Source organism: Acartia tonsa, chromosome 2 (genome assembly GCF_053477335.1).
Source record: "Acartia tonsa isolate MP-2025a chromosome 2, ASM5347733v1, whole genome shotgun sequence".
Taxonomy (NCBI): domain Eukaryota; kingdom Metazoa; phylum Arthropoda; class Copepoda; order Calanoida; family Acartiidae; genus Acartia; species Acartia tonsa.
Window position 1 is genome coordinate 36,817,114 of NC_137261.1, and position 24,703 is coordinate 36,841,816.

Here is a 24,703-nt window from a genome sequence, read left to right on the forward strand (position 1 = left end):
AAGCTGTATTGTTAATTCCCCCCACCCTTTCCAGGGATGGGGGATCATTATTGCCCAAATTGATTATTGTATATGTATTATATTGATTCTGTTTTATGATTACTTATTCCAATCTGTGTATTTATTGTTTGTTGTATATAACTTTAGTAAACCTTAGACCCTGAATAAAGGAACAACTGAATAGACTCTGTTTATTATTTAGTATGTGTCCACGTCTGTTCGCACTGCCGTAGTCATTTGAACTCTGGTGTCTGCCATTTAACCTAGGCGGATACCACACTAGCATCTAGGGGCTGTGTGTTCGAAGGGGAAGTAAGAGAAAACTTTTTGTCTTCAAATAATAAGATTTTAGATTCTATATTCCTCTCCTTAGGGAGATAAATGTAGAAGAGAAAGGAATGCTAGAGTAATTAATATGAGACGAACATTCTACAAAAAAAATCTGCACAACAAACAAGAAAGTAAAAAACCAACACACAGACGTTCGAATGGGAATTTCCAAAATAAAAAAGTAGCATTGCTGCCAAACATCTTATTTCTTAATTACCTAATTTAAATACTAAATTTAAAAAATATTATTAAGCATTATTTTCAGGGAAAAGGGAATGTGATTCTGGCAAACAATTCTAAAGGAAAATTTCCCTACAACCCCTTTTTCTTTTTTCTCCCCTTCTTATACACTCCCTTTCAGCTACGTGAAGAAACAAGTTATACTCCAACCTTACTTTAACAAAATATTGAATTTTAAGGCATTTTCAATTGGAATTAATTGGCTGAAAAGCAGCCCCTGATTATTTTAATAAATAATATGTATTGCATATGGATGGGGAATTGTTTTAATGAAAACAAAAAGAGGCAAGGCAACGAATTGTAAAATAGGCTGATTTTATTTCAAATGTGCTCTTTTTAGCATGGATTATTTTTCGAGTAAACCAAAGATATAGTCAAACATATCACAGTTATAGCACTTTTTGTTTGCACGACCTTTATCTGGGGCAATAACCTGGTATGAAAACAGGCTAAGACTCCTGGGGGGCCAAAGTAATCCACTTAGTTGCACTATTGATATTACGTACTCAAATTTTCAATATTGAAAAAAAAATTTCCAAGAGGATAATACCCTAAGCCAATCAACAGTTGTAATTACCATTTTAAGCTATATAGGGTGCCCCAATCTTGTGTTTATATCTAACTTACATTGTTAACCAACTAAAAATAACTTTTGGTTTAAATTTCGAGTCTAACTATTTCAGCCGCTGTTCTGACCAACTTTACTATTTATAATACCTTAGCACAATAATATTTCAAGAAACTCCAAAGTAATGTAATACATTGCATTTGGAACTGTAATTAAAATCGAAGCACAACGTCACTGATGCTATCAAATTCTAGCTTTCTTTTATATTTTATTATATACCTACTTATTTCAAACATTAACATGCAACAAATTAAAGAAAAGGATAATCATTCTGAAAGTAATTTAATTGTAGTGGCAAATCTATTCTATAGGTCACTTTGTCTGCCCGTCTTTCAATCAATCCAATTCACAACTATTATATAATTCACTTGTCTAACGTTTTGTCTAACTGCTCTGAAAAAGATATTCTCATATGTTATAAAAGGTAGAATGCTGAGATTTTGTGTAAATATTCAGATGAAAACAAGGCATCTACTCTAAAACTAAAATGTCTGTCGGTATGTTGTGCTGTGTTTACTTTACTTAATACCGTGAATGAGAACATTGTAGTCTCTGATCTGATGTTAACTGAATTTTATTATAAAAAACTATGTTTTCCCTGTTCAATATTTTATTTTTTATAATACTTATCTCTTTTATAATAAACAAATTTGCTCAAATATTTTCCGCAAAAAAAGTTAGAATATTGTTGCATCAAAAAAAGTAATATTTTTGCCATACAAATATTGATATTTGTTGGGTAGAAGTCAAAACTGTCATATAAATATTTGATATTGCATATGTTCTGTATTTTACAATTTTTTTAGTGTGAAATAAGATATTTTCTCTACATGGTCAATTCAGTTTATATCTTTTTACAAAACAGAATTATCATATAATCTTAACAAAGGGATTCGACATAGTACCAACTGCTGTTATGTCAGATGCAAGACATTTTGCGTTGTCGGGTAGGTGATAGGTTCTAATGCTAATGTTACGAAATATTATATGGTTCCTACTGCTGCTATGTTCGATGTGCCACAACGATAGCTAAAGTAGGGAAAATCCTAGCCCCAAACAGAGTTTGGACTTCCAAATAAAGGTAGCGCAATCAAAGGCTTGGTTGGCTATAGGACATTTTGCTTCGTGTTAGTGGAAATAACTTGCAAGATTTGGTTCATTTTGCGTTTTATGAAATTACAGAGATTTGAAGTTTAGCTTCATCAAAATCTTTGGGTGTGTTCGTTCTTGCTTAAAAATGTAAATTTTTGTGAATCAGACTATACGTACCCCATTACTCATGGTGTATCTTTTCTCCATAAGACAGTGGATAATTTGAACTGATTAGTGTGTACTTGTGCGTCCCAACCAAATTTCATACAATATTTTATTAATTTAGTATTGTTTTAATTTCTAAGCCTCATTAAATGAAGAATAATCTTTTTAAAATTTAACTTTAATAATGAACTATGGAATATAAGAGAATATTTCTTATAAATTACTAGAGACTGCACCCCTAGCATATAGGGGCTCTCTATTCTTCTAATTTAAGGGCAGGAAAGGTAGAAAATTGCTTAAACTTTCCCAAGGCGTAAATTTAAAAATAAAATTCATCGGTTCAGAAGTTATCTAAATCTTATCTTAAATCAGGTGAAATTTATAAATTGCAAAGCTTTTGTCGCTGATATTCCGCCCCTGCTAATCAAATCTAAACTTGAATCACAGAATAAGATTTTTAAAGATCTTTACCTCCCCATCCATCATAAAGACTTACGTTTGTTCATCCTTGGGAAAAGGAGGGATAATTTCTGATTTGTTATTCCAAATTTAATTCAAGCTCCCAGTTGTTCGAACTTTCTAGTAAACATTGTTTGTCTGTTTGAAAGCTGCCACGCTACATTTCAAAGCATCGTCAGAAAAAAGTTTTCAATGGAAGTAGATGAAACAAAGTGCGCCAAAATATTCACTAATTAATGGTTAGTTTCAATTGTTTTTTTTTTTAATTTAGGATCTACTGCAGTTCACGGTAAAATATTGCTGGTAACAAATATTGCCAAAAATCTATGAATTTTAAAGGTTGCTAGCTGCCAAACGGCTGAACGTACAGATCATACCCGCACACCATTTTAAGCGGTTTAAGAAGGCCTACAAATAATCTGGAATAGCCAAGATCCAATGATGCACAGGGAAAGCTTCATTGAAGAAAAAACGGTAAAATAGGCCTTTTTCGCGCATTTCTCTGCACTGCGAGATAATTATGCATTATTGATTTATGGCTATTCCAGATTATTTGTAGGCCTTCTTATGCCACTTAAAACAGTGTGCGGGCATGATCTGTACGTTCAGCCGTTTGGCAGCTAGCAGCCTTTAAAATTCATAAATTTTTGGCAATATTCGTTACCAGCAATATTTTACCGTGAACTGCAGTAGATCCAAAATTTATTATTGCTAAAAAATCTGGGAGCACCTTAAGGAGAAGTAGGCGATCTTGCATCTTAAATTTAAGTTTTAAAAATAAAAAGTAAGTTTCACTTTAAAACGATAAAATCTAAATAATTTGCTAAAACGTTAAAAGAAATATTTAAGTCTAGCTAAAATAGGCTAAACTATTATAGTTATTGTCTCCTAATTTGATACTTACTTTTTTATATTTTAATGGCAGAATAACTACTGATAAACTCTATCTATAGAGTAGCTGAGCGTTTAAAAAAACAATTAAAATACTTAAATATATTAAATTTGGGCAAATCTTATTACTGTGCATACGAGCTTTCTTTTCTTTTATATGTTGTCATAGGGGAAAATCCCGGGTATATATTTTCCCCTTATACACCCTTACCTTTCCCCATACTATATCCTTTTTAAGCCCTGTCGTATTTACAGAGTAGTTTTTTAAGCGAAGTTTTTCTAAGAATTTGGTATGTCCGTCCGTCCGTCCTCTTATCGTTAATTTAGACATCTTAGCATTGTCCTATGGATTATAACATTGCATGTCGATTTCTACAACAGTAAGGTTTAATTAAGAAAGCATAGCAACTCTATAATCATTACCAGCAACTTAATATGCTTTTGATTGACTATAGATTTGATGTTTTTACAATTTTTAACAATTTTAAATTTTATTATGTAATATAATAACATCCTCACTTGATTTTAAAATATTTATTTCTAGGAGGATTAGATATTATGTTATGAGCAAAGCATCTCTAAAATGAAGTCACACAGTGAAGATATGTTCATATTAAACATCCTATACACTTCCTTTTATAAACTTTAAATAAAATATACCTGAGATAAATTAGCATTTAACTATTTTTCGTATATTTACCATAAATAATGCGAATTTTAACCTGTGGATGGAAAATTGATTACGTCACAAGAAACATAAGAGTCATACATTGTACAGGAATAGGGACAATCATTCTGATAATTAATAAAATTAAATAAAAATTTAAATAATAATAATTCAGATTATTTCAAGTTTTACTTTTTATGCTAGAACGTGCAGATGCGAATGCCACAATAAAAACGGTCCCGAATTTGTATTAATTTTGAGGAACACGACTCCAGTTACGTCATATTTTTCTTTACCGAAAAAGGGAAGGGGAAAGAAAAAAGAGATGGGAGAAAAGGAGATTTTCTTCCCCCCTTCCCTTTTTCGGGAAAGAAAAATATGACGCCACTTGAGTCGTGTTCCTCAAAATTAATACAAATTCGGGACAGTTTTTATTGTGTCAATGCGAATGATACACAAAAACTGATTTTTTTCCAAGTCACTTTTAGACCAATGTATTTGTTTTAAGGATTTAATATCTTATTTTGCAAGGACTTAACCCTGACTTTATAGTTTACTGTATTTAAAAATATACTTTTCCCTATATGAGCGAAGCTTTCTTTTAATACTTACAAAATAATAAAATCACTTATAAGATAATTTACAGATCGTTAACTTAATTATTTGCCATAAAACTACTTTTAACACCTTTCATAATCTAATTTTAACTATAATACGAACAAAATATAATAAAATCTAAAAATTTCTTTAATAATTTTAGTTTGAATGGAAATCAGTATGGTTAATTTTGTGACGTGGGTTTTGAAGTTTTAGTAAATCTTATGCTTAAAATCAATAAACAAAGACAGGCTGTAAAGTTGAATAAAGTTTTACTTTACTGACCTTTAAATCATCATGACAATTCAAACATTAAAGCAACCTAACTTTTTTCATAATCTACGTCAAAAAAGATAAAAGTTTGTTGTGCTTGCCAAAAGTTATTTGCATGCCAGTCAAGTTAAAAAACTTTAATTTGCACAATTCCTTTTGTCAATCATATTATTAAGGTTTAATTATTTCAAGAGTAAACAAGTTATTAAACATTGGCCTTTAAAATAATTGTTTTAATCTATAATACAAAGTAGAACGATGTCTCTCTGTCTGTTTTTTGTTTGTAACGAAGGATCTCACTAACCGATCGGGTTCTCCTTAAGAGGGTAGCTTCTCATAGGTCCCGGGAAGGTTTATAACTATTTTTAGGCAGGGTACCACCACCCTCCTAAGTGAAATCGCCCCTAGAAAACTTCCCTCCCCCCTCCAAATTTTTTTTTTCTCAGTTTAATTTTTTAACTAAAATTAATTAAAAAAAAAACAAACTTTTTCTTATTAATTAAGAAATTGGGTTATCTAATTCAATTTCTCCCTCCTCAAGTGCCCCTAGAGGCCTCTAGGGGGCGTAGCCGCTAGTATGTAATATGACAACACGAAACCTATCAAATAAACATATCAATAAATCCTACACATATGTTTAAAGGTAGCACATTCGCTAATCGTTCTATCTTGGCCAAACCGTGGTAAAGTAAAAGACATTCCAAATTTTACCTACAGCTGCTACATTAGGCAACATTAATATCGAGTTAAAATGTGAGTTGTCTGCAATATTTGGACTGTATTTGTAATAAAGGTAATCTCTGCGTTGTGTAAACCAATCAAGTTTTAATCAATTAATACTTTCTAAATAAAAAACTTTTTGTACGGTAATATCTCAATTTGATAAAATTTTCATTAATGGAAAACGACCGACAAAACAAGAAAATTTGAATAAAAACCTGAAAATTAACTTATATAAATCTTGAAACACCAAAATATATAAATATATCTATCTATATCGAAGTTCCTTTAGATCCTAATAGATTTCAAAACAAAAGTAAACATAAATTTTAAGTTTCCATAGAAGGGTAAGGAACGCTCATCTTTATAGAACAAGAAAATTGAAAGAGAAATATGATTTGCAAAGCAAAAAATGCGGAAATCTTTTTTGCAACAAAATTTTCTTTCCTATATTGCTTGTATACAAAAACAATATGATAAATATATGTCAATGTGCAGAAATATTGAAAATATAGTACGATAAATATGACAGTTCATGCACAATCATCTTTCTTGTGCAAAATTACAAAATTGTAGAAACGATTTTTAATGCTGCGTTTCAATAATGCGAGTGTCGGTCCGTGCGTCAAATACTTTAGTTATAAACAATATCTTTCCTATTAATGACGGATTCTAAAACTTTTAAATCAATGATAAGGAGTGTGTCACAGATTTATTTTTCAATTATTTGAATTTAAAAAATATTTCCCCCTCTATAAAAATACTTCTCCCTCTGTAAAAAATATTTCTCCCTCTGAACTATCATTTTAAATCTAAACTATAAGTTATCTTAAGTTATTGTTAGTCATAGACATCGTTTATCTGGTGAAAGATTATTCATAACACTTTCTATAACATTATCCCAAAAAAGTTATTACATTTTTTATTAACTGTGAAAACTTTTTAAACTATATATTTTTAAAAACAGACTATATTATTTTGGATTCTAAGCTCACATTGATATTGAAATAACCCACTGTGTCCCGGAAGAAAGCAAAATGTCACCTTTCATGAAAGTTTTTCAGTTTTTTAAGTAAACAGATACAAAAACACAAACATTGATACAATCAATAACAATTTTAAAAACTTGATAAAATTGTTAAAAGCCTTAGTTCATAATCAAATAAAACATATCAATCATTTAAAAGATCCTAATATATGTCGGGTCATTAAACGAATGAAGGTCATAAGTGAAAGATATCTTATTTGTCAGATTCAGTTAGCTTCTTGTTACTTGAGAAAGTTGTTATTTGTGAATTAAACAGAGTGAAACAACTTTATTATGATATACATACATACATATATGTTAATTTATTAAAACCCAGGAATAAGGTAGAGCCAACAAGCGAAATAAATAAGAAATAACATTTTAGGACAGATAAAAAGGTCGTCTTTACTACGATATGTTGCCCCACAAAGTGATTGTTATTTTATAAAAATCTTTAGAAAGTTTACTGAAACATAAAACTAGTATAAAATTAAAATTAAAAAAAATATTACAGAGATAATGTATAGTTAAAAATGGCTAAAAATGGTATAAATTTAGTGTCTCAAGAATTAGTACAAAACCATCTTTCTCAAATAATTGATTCTAAACACATACAAGGATTTGGTCAGGTAAAAACATGAATTTATAATGAAAGTATTGTTCTTTTTAGTTAAAACATTTTATCGATTTTTATGATGAAACAGTACAATAAAGAGCTTCGCTGTTGTTCATTGTTTCATATTAGACTATTTTGATTAATATCAAATCCATATCCATTTAATTATCCTAATGTATGTTTGTTGAAAATAAAAGTTTAAACTGTCATCAAGTAATTTTGTTTGGTTGTTCTTAATATCATGTTTAAGGCGACAGGTAAAATATACAAAAATGAAGTATAAATTTAAAGTCTGAAAGGTCGCAGGTTCAAGCCCTTGTATAGTCATGTAAATAATAAAAAAAGGATAAAACACATTTTCTAGTGTGTCTCTTCATATTTGAAAACAGTAGCTTGCATAAAAATTTACCTGTGAAACCAGGAGGTGAAAAAGAGGAAGGCAATCCTTCCCAATTTAGAATCTAAGGGGGGTGTTACTGTTGACACCTCCCTACCACACGCCACTGGTTGAAGGATTCTAATAACATCTATGTATAATATTCCTTTCATAAAACACGAAATTTAGTATTATTAATTTTATTATTTACACTAAGTACCTGATATTAATAAGTGTATATTGTAAACTTTAAATCTTTAAAACTTTATATTTCGTCTTAAGTTCAGATATGGATAAACATTTGCCCCTTTGAAAAACTTTAAAACTTTATAATTCTTAGTATATTATAAATCTATAAATAAAAAATTTAATCTAACAAACCAAAAATCTTTTATTTATTTTATATTGAACATTATTATAGTTTGATATTTTTACCTTTATATTTTTTAGGAAAATGATGCTTTAAAACTAGGAGCTGCATTTGTACAAGACAGATCTCATTACTTTTGGTTTTTAGGTAAAAATCTTTCATATATTTTATTCCTTATTATAATCTCAGTGGTGCTTGCTTACATGTGAAGACCGGAGCACCGAAAACCCCCCCCCCCCGCTTAGTTTTGACAAAAATAAAAAATAAGGGGGGGGGGGTAGTTTTTTAACCCCCCGCTTAGTTTTGACAAAAATCAAAAATAAGGGGGGGGGGTAGTTTTTAACCCCCCCCTTAATTTTGAAGAAAATCAAAAATAAGGGGGGGGTAGTTTTTTCACTGTAAAACACGCCAGAAAGTTGAGTGAGGTAAATCAAGTAAATCCAGTATACCAGAGGGGAAACCTTATTACAGGGATATTCATGTTTTGGGGCATAATTTCCTTATTTATTGACTTTGGCCAGTAAAAGGTTTTAATTTTGCGCAAAATTAAAACCTTTTACTGGCCAAAGTCAATAAATAAGGAAATTATGCCCCAAAACATGAATATCCCTGTAATAAGGTTTCCCCTCTGGTATACTGGATTTTCTTGATTTACCTCACTCAACTTTCTGGCGTGTTGTACAGTGAAAAAACTACCCCCCCCTTATTTTTGATTTTCTTCAAAATTAAGGGGGGGGGTTAAGTCTTTGCCTTGCTGAGCACTTTTCCTCCTTGCCGTTTTCCAGACATTAAAAAACTACCCCCCCCTTATTTTTGATTTTTGTCAAAACTAAGCGGGGGGGGGGGGGGTTTCGGTGCTCCAGTCTACCACATGTAAGCAAGTACCATCTCAGTTGAATATAGGAATATGATCAATAAGATTTGTTGAAATAAAAAACAAAATAACAATAATCCAAAGCAGATTACTAAAGAAATAAATAAGTATTTAGTTCATTTTCATTCTACCAGGTGGTGTTTTGACAGGAGCTTTCTTCGGACACAGAATAGGGGCCTGCTCAGAAAGGTGAAAAAAATTTCAGCAAAAGAAAAAAAGTTTCCCATAATTTTGGAACCTTCCTCTTAGTCAGAGATAAGTGATGGCACAATGAACGTAAGTTAATGTAGCACCCAATTATTATAAACAAAATTATCCACCACGAATGTTTAGGTTAGAATAACTGAAGTAAAATTTTGGATACTGTTACTTAATACAACTCAATCACAATTTATTTATATTTCCTAAAGTTTTAAGCTCAAGATTGACAGAATAGGTTTGTTAATTTGGGGGTTAATATACTTTAAGGTCCAATTTTCTCTTCCTATATATATATTAGTACAAGTTATATTTCTTTTCTATTTCCTATAAAACTAATATAAATATATTGACTTCCCAGGGCCAGAAGGTTTGTAGAAAATATAGAATGGATGAAAGCTGCCGCAGTGAACTCTTATATTGGACTCAAGGTAATAAAACTTTTTTTTGAAGACGAGCTTTAATCTTAAGATCTGCCTTGCACTAAAGATGTCCTTGTTTAAATTTTTAAAGAAATTATGTCAAGAATAAATCTTATATGGCATTCTATTATCTCTTACTTATGATTCTGAATAACAACCCCCCCTAAACTTTATTTCTAATTGATAATTGAATAATAATCAAATCGCTTTAAGAATATTTCCTTTTTATTGTTTAACGCTGCCATATCGATTCCTATAGTATCCTTCACCAATTTCTGAACACAAAAAATGTCCAAAATAAAAAATGTGTCATTATTTGCTTATTATCAGGGTATTAAGCTAGATAGAGTTGAAATCCCAAGATTAGTAGAGGTAAGAGAGAATTATTTTAAGATAATCTTATTCTATATTAGGCCAGGTTACAATTTAAAGGAGCAAAGTAAATTTCCACCTTCAATCAGCCTGTATACCACATATCTAAAAGATATTTCCAGCTCCTGAACCTTACTCTACCTAAGAATAAAAAAACGCTAATCACATCTAATTTATTTAAAACCGAGTAAGAAGAGAGGGAAGGTATAGGGTTTGAAGCATATGCGGTCAATTGAGTATTGCTTTACAAGTTTAAATTGGTATTTTCTACTAGAAATACTACTTGTTAAAATCTAGAAAAGTGTAGTTTTATCTAGAAATAGAATCTAAAATTCCTACATAGGATAAAGATGTTCTGATTGAAGTTAAAGCTGCCTCTATGGATTTTGTAGATATAAAGGTAAACATTGTGAGAATCCCTTCAAATAATTTCAAATGATATTCAAAATATACTTTTTAGCAATTTCAACTAATATTGACAATTTAGATAGCCCAAGGTTATGGAAGAGGCTTAAGAGAATTGTGGAACAAATACAACCCAAATGTGTTAACATCTAATTTTCCAGTTATATTGGGGAGAGATGGAACAGGTAAGAAAATAACAGTAAATTTAATGCTGCAAGAAGATGTTACCTAATTTAGTAGTATTCTAATATTTCTTTCATGGATTAGAATACAAAAGTTCCCCTCTTAAAATAGTATTTTTAAAAAATACTTTTAACCAATTTAACCAGTTTTAAGACTTTTTTTTAATAAGAAAGGTACCTTCAGATGTTTTTATTATAATATGCTCATTGTTCTCATAAAACAATAAACAAAACAATGACCTCACTACTTGTTATTCAAATTTGATTCAATACAATTTTTTTTCTAAATATAAATAAATTCTAGATTTACTAAGAGTTATGAGGTAACAGCATATATCTTAAAACCAATTATTTAGAAAATATAATTGAAGTCATTTAAGTTCTGTCATAATTAGGCATTGTAAAAGAAGTGGGTGAATCAGTAGAACATTTGAAACCTGGAGACAAAGTGTGGTTTATAGTTCCACCATGGTGTCAGGGTTCATTGTGTCAGTACATCAATATATCCAGGTATCCATTTGGATTGGATAACAATATCCCAAAACCATCTCAGGACTTATGTAAAGCTTCTATCTAAAATGAAGAATTAATTGGTTCAAGTAAAAGACAAAAGTAATACAATAGTGATCTAATTTGATTACTTAAACTTTGATAAGAGCAGTCTTGCATACAGTTTTAAAGATATTATAACCTTTTGAAAAGTTAACATTTCATTGAATTTCAGTGAGTATGTGGATGAAATGCCAAAAAGACTAAACTTTGAATCTGGTGCAACTCTGCCATATACTGGTAATATGCATCGTGTTATTTCTTTGCTTTTAGAAAATTAACAGGTTTCTGTCTCTCTGTCTATTGCTAACTGTTGAACTGAAATGGTTCTCCTTCACATTGTAGCTTCACATGTGTCCTTGGAAGATTAATATCTATATTGAGGGAGGGTACCATAACTCTCCCAAATGAAATCGCCTCTAGAACAAAAGCTTGTAAAGAAATATAGTAACAAAAAATATGTGGATAAATATGAAACTGGGGTATTATCCTCTTAGAAATTTTTTTTTCAATTTTGAAAATTTGAGTACCCCCATTCCCCCCCCCCCCCCTGACAGCGAACTAAGAACTCTGGCATCAGCGCTCGGCTCCCTAGCCTGCCTAGCCGCAGCGCTCGGCCCCCTTACCTGCCTAGCCGCAGCGCTCGGCTCCCTAGCCTAAAACCTAACCTAACCTAACCTAAAATAGTTGTTCGTCGTTGTCGGGGGGGAGGTACTCAAATTTTCAAAATTGAAAAAAAAATTTCTGAGAGGATAACGCTGAAACTGGTTTTAACATTAACAAATATGTAAGAATTTTTCTTTTTTAGGTCTGGTTAGCTGGAGCTTACTAGTAAAATCAGGAGGACTTGGACCCTTTCAGTCATCCCAAGGTAGCTAATGTGTTTTTTTGATGATAAATTTTTGACAATTAAATTATTGAAGTATTGATAAATGTTTTTTATTAGCCTTTAAAAAACTGTGATAATAACATGGTATTTTAGGTAAACAAGTTTTCTTGTGGGGAGGAGTTAGAGCAGTAGAGAGACTCTGCGTTCAACTTTGCAGGGTTTGGGGCTGCCAAGTAAGTCTTTAAGCATTGTAATTTATATTATATAGATTCAGTTATTTGCCTTATTTGCAGAATCTTAAGATACATAAAAAATAGATATGCTCTATAAAATTAAAAAGATTAAGACTATTAATTTCTAATTTAATGCAAAATAAGGAATATTTTTATCCTATGTATTAGTTTGCTATTCATTATAATGTTTTCATTATTTTACCACACTAATAATGTAGTTAAGAAATGTAATTATTAACCTAGAAATGTCTTACCTGATGTAAAACCTCAAATCTAGTTTTCTTTGTTAAGATTTTGATTAAGATATGTCTTTATTTAAAATGTTTTATTACAAAGTCCTTAGAAATTCTAGTTTTTACTAGGTCTTCATTAATCATGTTCATATTTTAATTCAAATCATAATATGGTGTTTAAATTATTAAGTGTGAAGCTTTTCTACATTTAGAGTTAATATATTTTTTTTATGTTTCATATGTCAATCTCTCCATAATAATTAGCCAATAAAGTAAATTTGGCATATTTAAAGGATTTTTTCAAATTTTGCATAATAAATCTTATAATAAGAAGATACAATTCAAAGACACTCAATTTATTATGTTGTGATTGTCCTATTCTCTTTGAAATGTTGAATCTTAAGATAATAAAGAATAAGTAGTAAACTCTATTTATTTGCAGGTTACTTGTGTAGCTCCACTGTACACTCATGATTATCTAAGGTATGGAAAATTCTGAATATTACAGTTTTCATCATAAGTTATTTTTTAAATAAAATATTTTAAAGAATTAAATTTTCTTTTTAAATTTGTCCTTTTTATCCTAAATAACTTACATTTATGTATAAATCATGATTTAATCTGAATTATTTTTATTTCTAAATTTTTGTATGTTTTTAATTAAGATTAAACAAAAGTAGATCCGCATTGAAGTAAATTAAATTTTTAGTTATTTTCCTTTGCATTTATGTTTGATAAATATCATTAGTTTATGTGAGTTTTGTAAACTTTTTCAATGTTAATTTGCTGAATAAAGTAGGATTAATTTACATTTTCCTTATTTACTTAAGCTACAAAACATCACGTTATTGTTTATTTTATTGTTTTATTAAGATTTTTTAAATTAAGCAATTAATTTAGTTAAATTTATATAATGATGTAAACTATTTGACTTTAAAATGAAAAAAAGATATAAAAAGGAAAAATCTGTTTTAGATGGTTTTACAAAATATGTACTAGTCCATAAATTGTTTGAGAGAAGACAAGCTTTTCTTTGTATATAAAATTGAAAATTTGAGAAAATACTAAATTGGTAATAGTACAATAATTTTTTTATTCAGCTTTTAATTTTAGATCATTAGGTGCATCAACCTTGTTAGAGGATGATGTAAAACAAATTAAAAAGCTTATTCTTTGTGGTCAGAGGTATAGAAAATATTTTTATTTTTTTGGTATTTATATATTTTTAGTTATTTTAAAATGAATGTGTTAAAAAGAAATTTAAATATAAATTTTAGTTCTATTTCTAAATATCATCTCAAATACAAAATTCATTTAATTAAAAATACTTATGAAATGAATTTAATTTGCAAAATATTAATCAGTATGATACAGGGAGAGGTAATTAATGTAAAACTAATCATCCTATCAACAATTTTCAAGAAAAACAAACAAGAATTATTTGACCATCAAAGTAATAATCAAGAATAAGGGGGCAACAATTAACTATTAATTCTTCCCAGATAACATTACTCTGAGTCGATGTAGTATTGTGTCAATGTATGTCAGCTGACAGCAGCTTTAGTAAAATATAACTTATTGTTTGACCCTAATTGTTCTTGTTTGATTGTAAAAGTTAACTTTCTTCCATTATTATAACAAGCTGTTGATAATTTGATTGAATATTGTTTAGATATGACGTTGTAGTGAATACAGCATGTCTACTCGCAGAGGATCTGTGTGTTCAGCTGGCCAAGCCAGATGGACGTGTTGTCACTTCCCTGGCATCTCCAGCCTCCTTGCCAGAGTAAGTTCTAATACCTGTTTATTTGTAAAGTCATTGGACAAATTATTACTTATCTAATCTAGTATCTCTAACCATTGTGTTATAGTATTTTTACCTTTATGAATTGTGTTTTTTTCTGTTTGCCTGTCTATTTTCTATTTTAAGTGTTTGTCTCCCTGTTTACATATATTCTTGTTTCGTGTATTTGATTTATTGCCTATGTGATTTTTGTCAATGTGTTTATTTGTCCAATAAATGTTGACTTCAACATTTTTCCATCCATTTAATTCTCTCTCCATCTCTCTGAATTTTATCTATCTGTCTATTTCTAAGGTATGGATTATTTACAAACATGGTTGCAAGATTCCTCAACTCTGTTATGGATATACTCAAAGATAATTTGATCGGAGATGAGAGGGTAAGTAGCAAGGCTACTCTGTAGTATACGTTGGTATGTATGCTACCTTGTGCTTGCAAACTAATTTTTAATTGTCAGATAAATAAGAGATATTAATTAGGAACATCTGCATCCCTATGATATACTTCTAGCTATTTTAAAATCTATTTGTCTGTATTGCTTTAAATAATATTTTCCTTGTTTTGTTTTATTATCGTAAGAAGTATATCTCCTTCAATTTCCTTAATCATACGAGAAATAATCTATTAAATATTACACAATTTATATAATCTTCTTTACTTTATAAGGTAAAGAAGTAATTAATTTCAACTAATCAAAATGAAAATTTTTAATAAAATAACTATCCTATGTATAAAAAAAGTATGTTTTTGTTTGTCTGAGACTTAAATGGATATAGAATACGTGGATTTTGTGAGAGATTCTCGCATATTCTGATAAAATATTTCTTCCAGCTGGCTAATATTATGATATCCCCCATCCCCACCTTATGACTTTACCCTATCCTTTCCACTGACCATGGAGGAATATATTAACCAATATTTGAGGACTTTATTAGCAACCAAAATTTACGTTATTCTTGAGGCCTAGATTTAAGCCTTTAAAGATTAGGTATTGTTTTAGGCTATTTGTTGATCCTTTTCTTACCCTTTGGAAAATAAAGCCTTTATGTGTTTGAGCGCAGCCGCTAGTACCATAAAATAATTACTTTTAGATTTTTTAAATGACACTTTAGCTGTTAATTAATTTGTGTAACCTAATATAAAAACAACTCAGAGAACCAGACAGTTTTTACTTTAAAATCATTCATTTAAAATAATTTCTCAGCCAAATCTAAAAAGTTACTTTTAACAAATTAAGTATATCGGAAGATACACCTATAAATTTTTAGAAATAAAAAAATCATACAATATTCTTTGTGTTAGCTAAAAGTAGAAAGATCATTTGACCAAAAATGCTAGGCTTATTAGAATGTGCCTTTAAAGTAGGGTTGATAAATGAAATTCAAATCCCTTCGAGGCTATTGGTAAAGCCACAAAATTGTAAAATAAAGTATGAGCATACAAAGGTGGAAATACATATTTTGTTAATGTAACTCTAACTGACATTATGTTTATAATGTATGATAAATTATGCAAAACTAGAGAGAGAAAAATTTAATTTTCTCTTAAAGATGGCAAAGAGAAGTTTCAACAAAAATATTTTCTTAATTAAAATAAATGTAATTCTTAAGCTTGAAGTCAACTCATTATGATTAAATTTGGATTTTATTGTATTTAACTAAAATCAAACTCAATTTGATCAAATGATATGATATAACACTAAGATAAGCGGCTAAACACGTTAAACTCCTATCATGGAAAGTTCCCCTTTAAGAGTTTTGTGCTTGTTACTTCCTTTACTTTAATTATCCTTCCTTTATAATGTGCAGCAAACTTATCAAAATTTGAAAATGAGAAATATTTTTTTTTGGAAAACTATTTTGTTTTCATTTTTTTAATGTATTTTTTAAATTTTTTAGAGATGGTTTGAAACCCAGTATGATGGTGAAATCTTACAATATTTGAGACAGTTAGTAGATGAGGGACTTATTCACCCTGTAAGTAGTATTATGATGCGAATCTTCTCTGTAAATAAACTTTTCTTCACATCATAAAGTCATTTGTAGTCCAAGAAAATTCAAAGTTTAAAATAAATTGATGAAAACCTGTGGATCATGGAAAGAAAATGAAGTAGCGGAATTCGGCATATTCTCACTGTAGCTTTTTTCCTATTTTTTTCCTATTTCCTCTGTGAGGGAGGGGGGGGGGGGCTCTAACACTTCGGGACCAATTCCTAACCCAGCGAGGCAATTATTAACATTTACCTCACATACCCTAAAATAATCTTTCAAAAGCTACTGCTACGCCAATTTCTTTTCATGATACACACCTTTTATTGTTTTAAACTTAAATAATTTTTCTACTAATGTGGAAAGTTAAAAAGTTCACTTTATAAAAAAAGAAACTTGAAATGTTTATCAATTATCAATAAGTTTTTTTGAAAGTTTAAATGATGTTGAAGAGCAAGGTAAAATATCAATGGTAAATAATATATGATCCTTTCTTCAAAAATTCAATGGATATAGCAACTGAAAAAAAAGTAGCTAAATTTTTAGCAAACTTGGAGTTACCGTAGTTTTATGCCAAACTCCTGGCTGGGTCCTACCTCTGGTGCCCTTACCATTCTGGGCTAGTGCTTCCTTGTACCTTATATAACCTAACCTAAACTAAAAATAACACGATAAACAAATTGCCCCCACCCCTTATTTTCAATTTATTTCAGAAAAGTTGGTGCTCGACCCGGTGCTCTAAGGGAAATCACTATTTTTTAAAAAAAATTTCTCATTGCTTACTTTAAAATATTTTTGCAAGGGCCTTTTCTTTACACCTGAATTCTTTCAGCCACAAAGAAATAAAACATTATCAAAAATACATTTTGAAGTTCAGAAGTTTTAAAATGTTTTCTATTTGTTTTGAAATTTATTTTGAACTATTTTCTACTCAATAACCAATTTTGTTTTTATAATATAAGATTTAAAAAGGTGCTTTCCTACAAAGTATCTGTCGAGCACTGAAACACTGTCCCCCTCCCTATACCCAAAAATAAGGAGGAGGGGGGGGGGTATTTTTTGATTGCAAGAGGGGGGGAGGCTCTCCCTACGGAGCATATACCTACGATAACCTAACATAACCTAACCTAAAGTAATAAAGTAAAAGTAAAACAAAAAACTAACCCTATTCCTCTTAATAATAAGAGGGGGGGGGGGGGTTAGTGTTCAACAAGTTACTTTTAGGAAATCAACCATTTTTAATGATAAAATGTTTAAATAATCTTAAGGTTGGAGAAAGAATATTTAGCATGGAGCAGGTGGAATTTGCCTTCCAGTGCTTGGCAGGAGGTGGACATAAAGGAAAATTGGTCATAAGGTAAGAATTAAAAGTATCAGGATGCATGTCTGTTTGTTGACAATATTCGATTGTTATTAAGCTTTACACCTCTAAAGTAGTTTATAGTAAGCACTACCAAAACCCTAAATAATATTACATAGCTTTCTTACTTTTATACAAAATCGGTCTGATTACATATTTTTGGACGACCAAAGCCCCCCTCCATCGAGCTATAATTCTTAAATTTTTTTAAAGTATATTTCTACTCTCTGCGGGGGGATTTAATACTGCTGGCAAAATACCAACGTGACAATATTTCTGCGGAGCTCTTATACCTTATACTTAACCTCAGAGCTATTTTTTTTATTAAAAAAGTTCGTTTTTGGTCCATATACAATATGTAAGAAGTTCCCATATAATCTCGTGTAGACCAGAGAAAGACAGATTATAATTTTGTTTATTAAGATTTATTATATGACCACTGCATCACAAATAATTCATTTACACAGGTCTTTCTGTCTGCCTGGCCGTCTGACCTTCAACATTTACATATGATTAATCACTTTTTTTACGCATAAATTTTGAATTCTTACAGATGAACAGCTTCTTTGTAAGACCAAAGGTCAATGTGTTCGTTCTATCGTCTGAAAGTGTATTTTATGAGAAAACCGTTCTTATGTAAATTCTCTTTTTTATATTTATTACTGCTTTTACAAGCAGTACATTTTACTGATTTTTGATTTATAAATGTTACATATAAGAGGCTAAGAATTATCATTTTTTATACCTTACTGTTTACCATATTATCCCTACAAAACACTTCCATTTTCTAGGACCTTTGTTAGTACTACAGACTAATAATTATGTTGATATTTTTTATCGTCTAATGCTTTGTTAATATCAAACTGCTCTTAATATATAATTTAACAATAATGCGTAATACTAGGTAATATTAAACTTGTAGGTAATGTAATGTAATATTTGACAAATGATTCTAAATTTCAGATAGTTTTATCATATATTATCACACCAGCTTACTTAAAAACTTTAAATATTAAAAATGTGTAGACAACTTTTTTGTAAATGCATCTTTTTAACTATTTTTTTTTTAAAACACATTATACTGTAAAGTTTAAAAAAAAGTATTATCTAAACTTTAAAATCGTCAAAAGAATATGGTCACATCTAATTTAATCTTACAATTTCTGGAAATTAGAATTTTTCGTACAATAGCACTATCAAACCAATAATGTGGTCGGATTAGTCCTACACAATGTTCCTATAGGTCCAATTATGGGATTGTTTATCTAGACTTTTACTCTTTCTTTTCTATGTTTTTAAGATAACTCATTTTTTTTATTCTAGAATGGATCAAGATCAAAACATGCTGCCTTTACAATGAAAACTCTGGTCAAATTTGAATATACTTTGGAAGGCAGAGTTAGAATATATTTTGGAAGGAAGAGTTATTTTGAAACAAACAAAGATTCAGAAAGAACATACTATTTTCTTGTTTAGGTATTTGTTTTAAGTAAACTTTATTGAACACAGTAATAGTGTCTGACTGATTATGACGTAACAAAAAAAAATTAGCCAATGAGAGGCCGTTATTGACCAATGGTAAAATTATAATGGCCTCTCATTGGCTAATTTTTTTTGTTACGTCATAATCAGTCAGACACTATTACTGTGTTCAACTTTATTCTACAGATAATTATCTAAATAGTTTAATTATATAAAACAATAAGACTTATTACATAATTTCTGTGATATAACTAAGATAAAACTTTATCGCCTAATCTTACTTCAACTAGTGTGTATTATAGTACACTATAAGAATATTTAATGATTAAAACTTTATTTTTTTTCTTAATAGGACGAAAAGTTTAATAAATTTTGATATGGAAGAACAACAGTTTAATATAATAAGTAAATAAAATATTTATACTTGGTTCTATAATAATTTACTCTCCAAAGAGAATAAAAGGGCAAAAATAAGGTTAATTTAGGAAAATGTTAATAAATATTGTAATAACATAGTAAAAATAAGTTTGAAAAAAAAATTAATAAATGCTTCAGATTGTACCATACTTAAAGACTTTTTTATTTTAAATTTAGAAACCAAAGAATGGAAATGTGACTAAGAAAATTTTATTTAATCTATTGTCATTAATATTTGTTTAACTAAATTTAATTTTTAATAAATTTAAAACCGTGAGATTATGGTCGTAACGCTCGTAATATTGAGTCAAATAGACATTTCATATTTTAAAGTAGTAAAATATATCTACAACGGTCTAATTCATAGAGATGCTACGCCGCCAAGAATTAAGAATTTAATATTTCTGATAGAAAAAAAACACTGTTGACTTTGTTGACAATATTCGGGGTTTATCACGATATTACGGAGCTTACAGAGACATGGATAGATAGTTGGAAAAAATTGTAAAACAATTTAAGATTAAACAAGTGCTTTTATTCAAACACAATTTTTTGTATAAAAAACACATTTTTATCCCCGAGGCGCTCTAACAGTATAGGGCCCTAACTATTCTTTAACAATTACTAAAAGTGCATTAATTTCATAAATGTTGTCCATATGCGTTATGAGGGACACCTCTAATTAGAATTATGGTCAAATATCTAGACAATTATTTTAAACATTAGCTAAACATTAATTTAAAAAGGTTATTTTCAGTAATTAGTTTTAGATTTAAACAATATTTTAGAATGTTTTGACAGCCAAAATTTGTAGAACAACCTGTTAATTTTTGGTTTTTATTTCTATTATTGTAATTTTTATATAAACTTAGCTTTTATGGATTACTTATGAATGTTTGTGAATCTACGTTCTTGGTTTTCTACGTCAATCCAATAATCCCATGTATAAATGAAAATAAACAGAGAAATTATTGTGACCTTCGCAGTGCATTTGACAATGTACAACAACTTTTCCTGGTATCTAAACTTACTGTGGGTTACTAACATCTGTTTGGCTTTATGTAAATGTCAATTAAAAAAAAATCAAATCACTTTCAGATAAAATATCTAACTATACAGCATGACCCTCAAAAAAGTATTTTTAAGCATCTGCAGCCCTTATTTCTCAATGAATTATTAAAAAATGCATATGTCCTTGTTCTCTATAGTATTCCACGTAAGTAGAAATAAAAAATTTTTTTTACCTCCATTAACATCGGAGATTTTTAGTGCTAAAGTTTTGAAAAAGTGACTGAGGAAAAAGTAACTTTTAACATGATACGACTTTTTTAGCAAAATTAAGCTAGAAATCCTTTTATTTTTGTTACTAGCAGAAACTTTATACAAAAATGAAATAAAAAATTTAGTTTTTGAGTAAAAAGCATTTTTTTACACATATTTTTTGAGTCTTTTTAGTTTAATGATATTTTGAAAAACTTACTTATTAGGCAAAATTGTTTAAGATTAAAAAACCAAATAAATCTCTATGATATAGCAGGAAAATTGTTTTTGTTTCACAATCCTAACTTTAATAACAAAAAAGTTATAAAGAAAATAAAAATAAAACATAATGATTTTTTAGTCTAAAAAGCTTAATTTACCCCTTATTAAATAATTGAGATGTCAGAAAAGTAGGCGGAGCAACTGTCATAATTAATCCTTTTGTATAAATAAGGGTTAATAAATAACCTAAAATTTGCAAATAATCAATTCATTCAGTAGTATTTTTTGCCATTAAAAATTTATATTTTTTGGTGGAATAAAAAAGAAATATTTAGTTAACTTGTTTTTCTTTGTGTCTCATTATTCAATTGCCAGAAAAACATACTATAACCATCCAAAAAATAAGAGAAACAAAAAAAAATTCTTTTTCTCAGTCACTTTTTCAAAACTTTAGCTCTAAAAATCTCCGGTGTTAATGGAAGGTAAAAAAAATATTTTTATATCTACTTACGTGGAATACTATGGAGAACAAGGACATATGCATTTTTTAATAATTCATTGAGAAATAAGGGCTGCAGATGCTTAAAAATACTTTTTTGAGGGTCATGCTGTATAATTACTAGAAGCCATGTAAAACATTGTTCACTTGATGACTATCTGTTATTGAGTGGTTTATATCCATTTTCTTTCTCTCTCTCTTTCTCTGTCTCTGGAATTTTATATTAAAGAGAAGGTTTGTCTCTCAGAGAAAGGAAGAGAACTTGTCACACGCACGCACACACACACACACACACACACAAATGTACAGACATGTACTAACAGACACACGTACAATAAATATATATGTATGGTTCTCTATTTCTCTTTACTTAGATTGTAGAGTAGAGAGAATAAAACCCAAAAGAGAGACAGAGTAAAAGCTCTATCAATAAAAAAGAGAAAGAATTGAAGAAAGAAAGAGAGAGAAAACTAGAAAATGCAGAGACGTTTAGCGTAGTATAAAAGGAAATAGAGATGGATTAAAGAAAGAGAGAATGAGAAAGAAAAAAGAGTAGAAAAAAGTGGAAAGGTGACAAACACTTTGAAAGAGACGGATTATCAGAGACATTTATATTAGAGAGACAATTATTTTATGCATGATTGTCTGGAAAGATCTTGAAAACGGCTGTAGATTATCTAAAGAATATTTTTTTCCTTTAAAACTATAGCTGATATATGTTTTTCTATCTAAAGTTACCAATTAAAATTGTTGGTTTGGTGAGAAAAGTCTAAAAAGTGTCATAACTAAATTAACCCATCTTTGTTAATTATTTTTCTCTTATTCTTTTGACTGAAGTATTTCTAAGATGCAGCATACTAATTTTTAGAATTATTGTCCCAATAATATAGAGAGAAAGAGAAAATAAGAGAAAAAGAATAGAGAGAGAAAGAGAGAGAGAGCAAAAAATTTATCTTGAAGGAAAGTTATTTGTCTGCTAATAAAGATAAGAAGAATAAATACTCTGGTTGTAGAGAGTGTGGCGCCTCTAATATTTTAAATGTATGTCTGTAGTTATCTATAATACAAAGTAGAATGATGTCTGTCCGTCCGTCTGTCTGTCTGTCCGTCCCTTAAGATCTCGGTAACCACTGAACCGATTGGATTCTACTCTTCAGGGAATATACCTGCTGGTCCTGTGGTGGTTTTAGGCTATTTTCTTGGGGGGTGGGACACCCCCAACCCCCCCCCAAAAAAAAAAAAAAAAAATAATCCCCCCATTTTTTTTTTTTTTTTTTTTTAGAAGATTTCCTTGGTTCTTTTACGAATTTCGCTAAAAAAATTTTTGATCACCTCTTGGGTCAAAGCCCCTAGAGGCTAGGGGCGAAGCCGCTAGTTTTTCAGAATGAAGCAGATAGTGCCCAATTAAAAATTACGTCATACAATACAAATAACCAATGATAGGCCAGTATATACATATTTTACCATTGGGCAATTAAAATGTATACTGCCCTATCATTGGTCATCTGTATTGTATGACATTATTTTTTATTGTGCACTTTAAAGTTTTTATCAATAAAGGAAATTCTAAATTTGACATTAAGATTGTCTCGTAAACAATTTCAACCTGATAACAAGAAGAACTGCTAATCTTAATAATAATAAGAATAAATATAGAAGTCTATATAACTACTCTCTTAATCAGCCAATAGGAAACATGAAAGGAACAATCTGGCCATATTATAGGTTACATAGTTTATAGACTTTAGTATGAAACGGCAGTAATTTTTCTTTTCATTAGCATAATGAGTCAGCTGGAAATAGTCGAATTTCTTAGGAAAAAAAATATATCGTTTTTATAATACTAGCGGCTTTGCCCATAGCCTCTAGGGGCTTTGATTCAAAAGGTGATAAAAAAATAAGGCGAAATTCGTTAAAGGACCAAGGAAATCTTCTACAAAACATAAAAGACCAAGGAAATCTTCTACAAAACATAAAGGACCAAGGAAAAAATAAATAAAAAAAAATGGGGGGGATTTTTTGTTTTTGGGCTAGATTTCGGGAAATTATATTTCGTCGCTTGTATTATTGGAATAAATCAGAGATAAGATAAATAAAAAGTCCTTAGTAAAATACATGATTAAGGTTGTAAATAATCACGAAACCTTATATATAAATAAATTAAAATTTAAACAGATTATTCTATTCAAAATTGCATGTGGGATAGACAGAACAGAACAAGGGTGCACATATCCATAGAAGCAAAGAATAGAAATCAAACAATTATTTAGATATTTTTTTTCGGACCTACAATGTTTTTTATTTATATAGTACAAGTTAATTAATTATGAGAATATTAACAAAATATTTCGTATGGTTTGATTCAGGGTAATCATTAAAAAAAAGCAGATGTCTATCTTACATACAATAAAACGTTTAGATATATAGAAAGACAGTAATTCGACAAAAAAGCTTACTACTAAAATGATCAATCAAAATTAATTTGTAGGTACTAACAATTTATATATCGTTGAAACAAAATTAGTATTCTAAAGAACAATTTAAAGAAACATAAACAGTGGCGTGCAGAGAGTTTTGCCAGGGTGGTGTGAAACCTTGTGGGGATGAAGAAAGGAGGGGGAGAAGTGGAAAAAAGTGCTCACCCCCCCCTTCTTCACGTGAATGAAACAAAGCCCCGAATTGGATCATTTTTAAAATACCACTTCTTCTTCCAAATTGGCAATTAATATTTTATAAGTAATGTTTTATACGCAAAAACCTTTTTATAAAGTATATACATAATTTTGTAGACATTTTTTTTTCAATCTAAATAAATCTCGCAACCTTTGATTTTTGTATTGAATTGAAATGTGTCCATAACCCACATTTGTGCTTCCATTCGAGCACAGAACCCGGTATTTCTAAAATAAATTAAAACGAGGGG

General features: G+C 29.5%; 1 protein-coding gene across 1 annotated transcript; it reads left to right on the forward strand.

The window, feature by feature from the left end:
- The first annotated feature begins 7,601 nt into the window (after positions 1–7,601).
- Positions 7,602–19,742, forward strand: LOC145312791 (NAD(P)H oxidoreductase RTN4IP1, mitochondrial-like). The gene is made up of 18 exons (XM_080152029.1): positions 7,602–7,718; positions 8,532–8,598; positions 9,460–9,514; positions 9,885–9,954; positions 10,276–10,317; positions 10,661–10,717; positions 10,805–10,907; positions 11,300–11,414; positions 11,629–11,693; positions 12,262–12,324; positions 12,436–12,515; positions 13,191–13,231; positions 13,862–13,933; positions 14,421–14,534; positions 14,847–14,931; positions 16,451–16,528; positions 17,809–17,897; positions 19,224–19,742. Exons 1-18 carry the CDS (start codon positions 7,623–7,625, stop codon positions 19,258–19,260), a joined length of 1,329 nt encoding a protein of 442 aa, XP_080008155.1. The 5' UTR covers positions 7,602–7,622; the 3' UTR covers positions 19,261–19,742.
- Positions 19,743–24,703: the final 4,961 nt, after the last annotated feature.

Coding starts and splice junctions, on each gene's coding strand:
- LOC145312791 (XM_080152029.1), top strand. CDS start 7,623: ATGGCTAAAAATGGTATAAATTTAGTGTCTCAAGAATTAGTACAAAAC. Junction 10,908..11,299: donor ATTGGGGAGAGATGGAACAG/GTAAGAAAATAA, acceptor TGTCATAATTAG/GCATTGTAAAAGAAGTGGGT. Junction 16,529..17,808: donor ATGAGGGACTTATTCACCCT/GTAAGTAGTATT, acceptor AATAATCTTAAG/GTTGGAGAAAGAATATTTAG.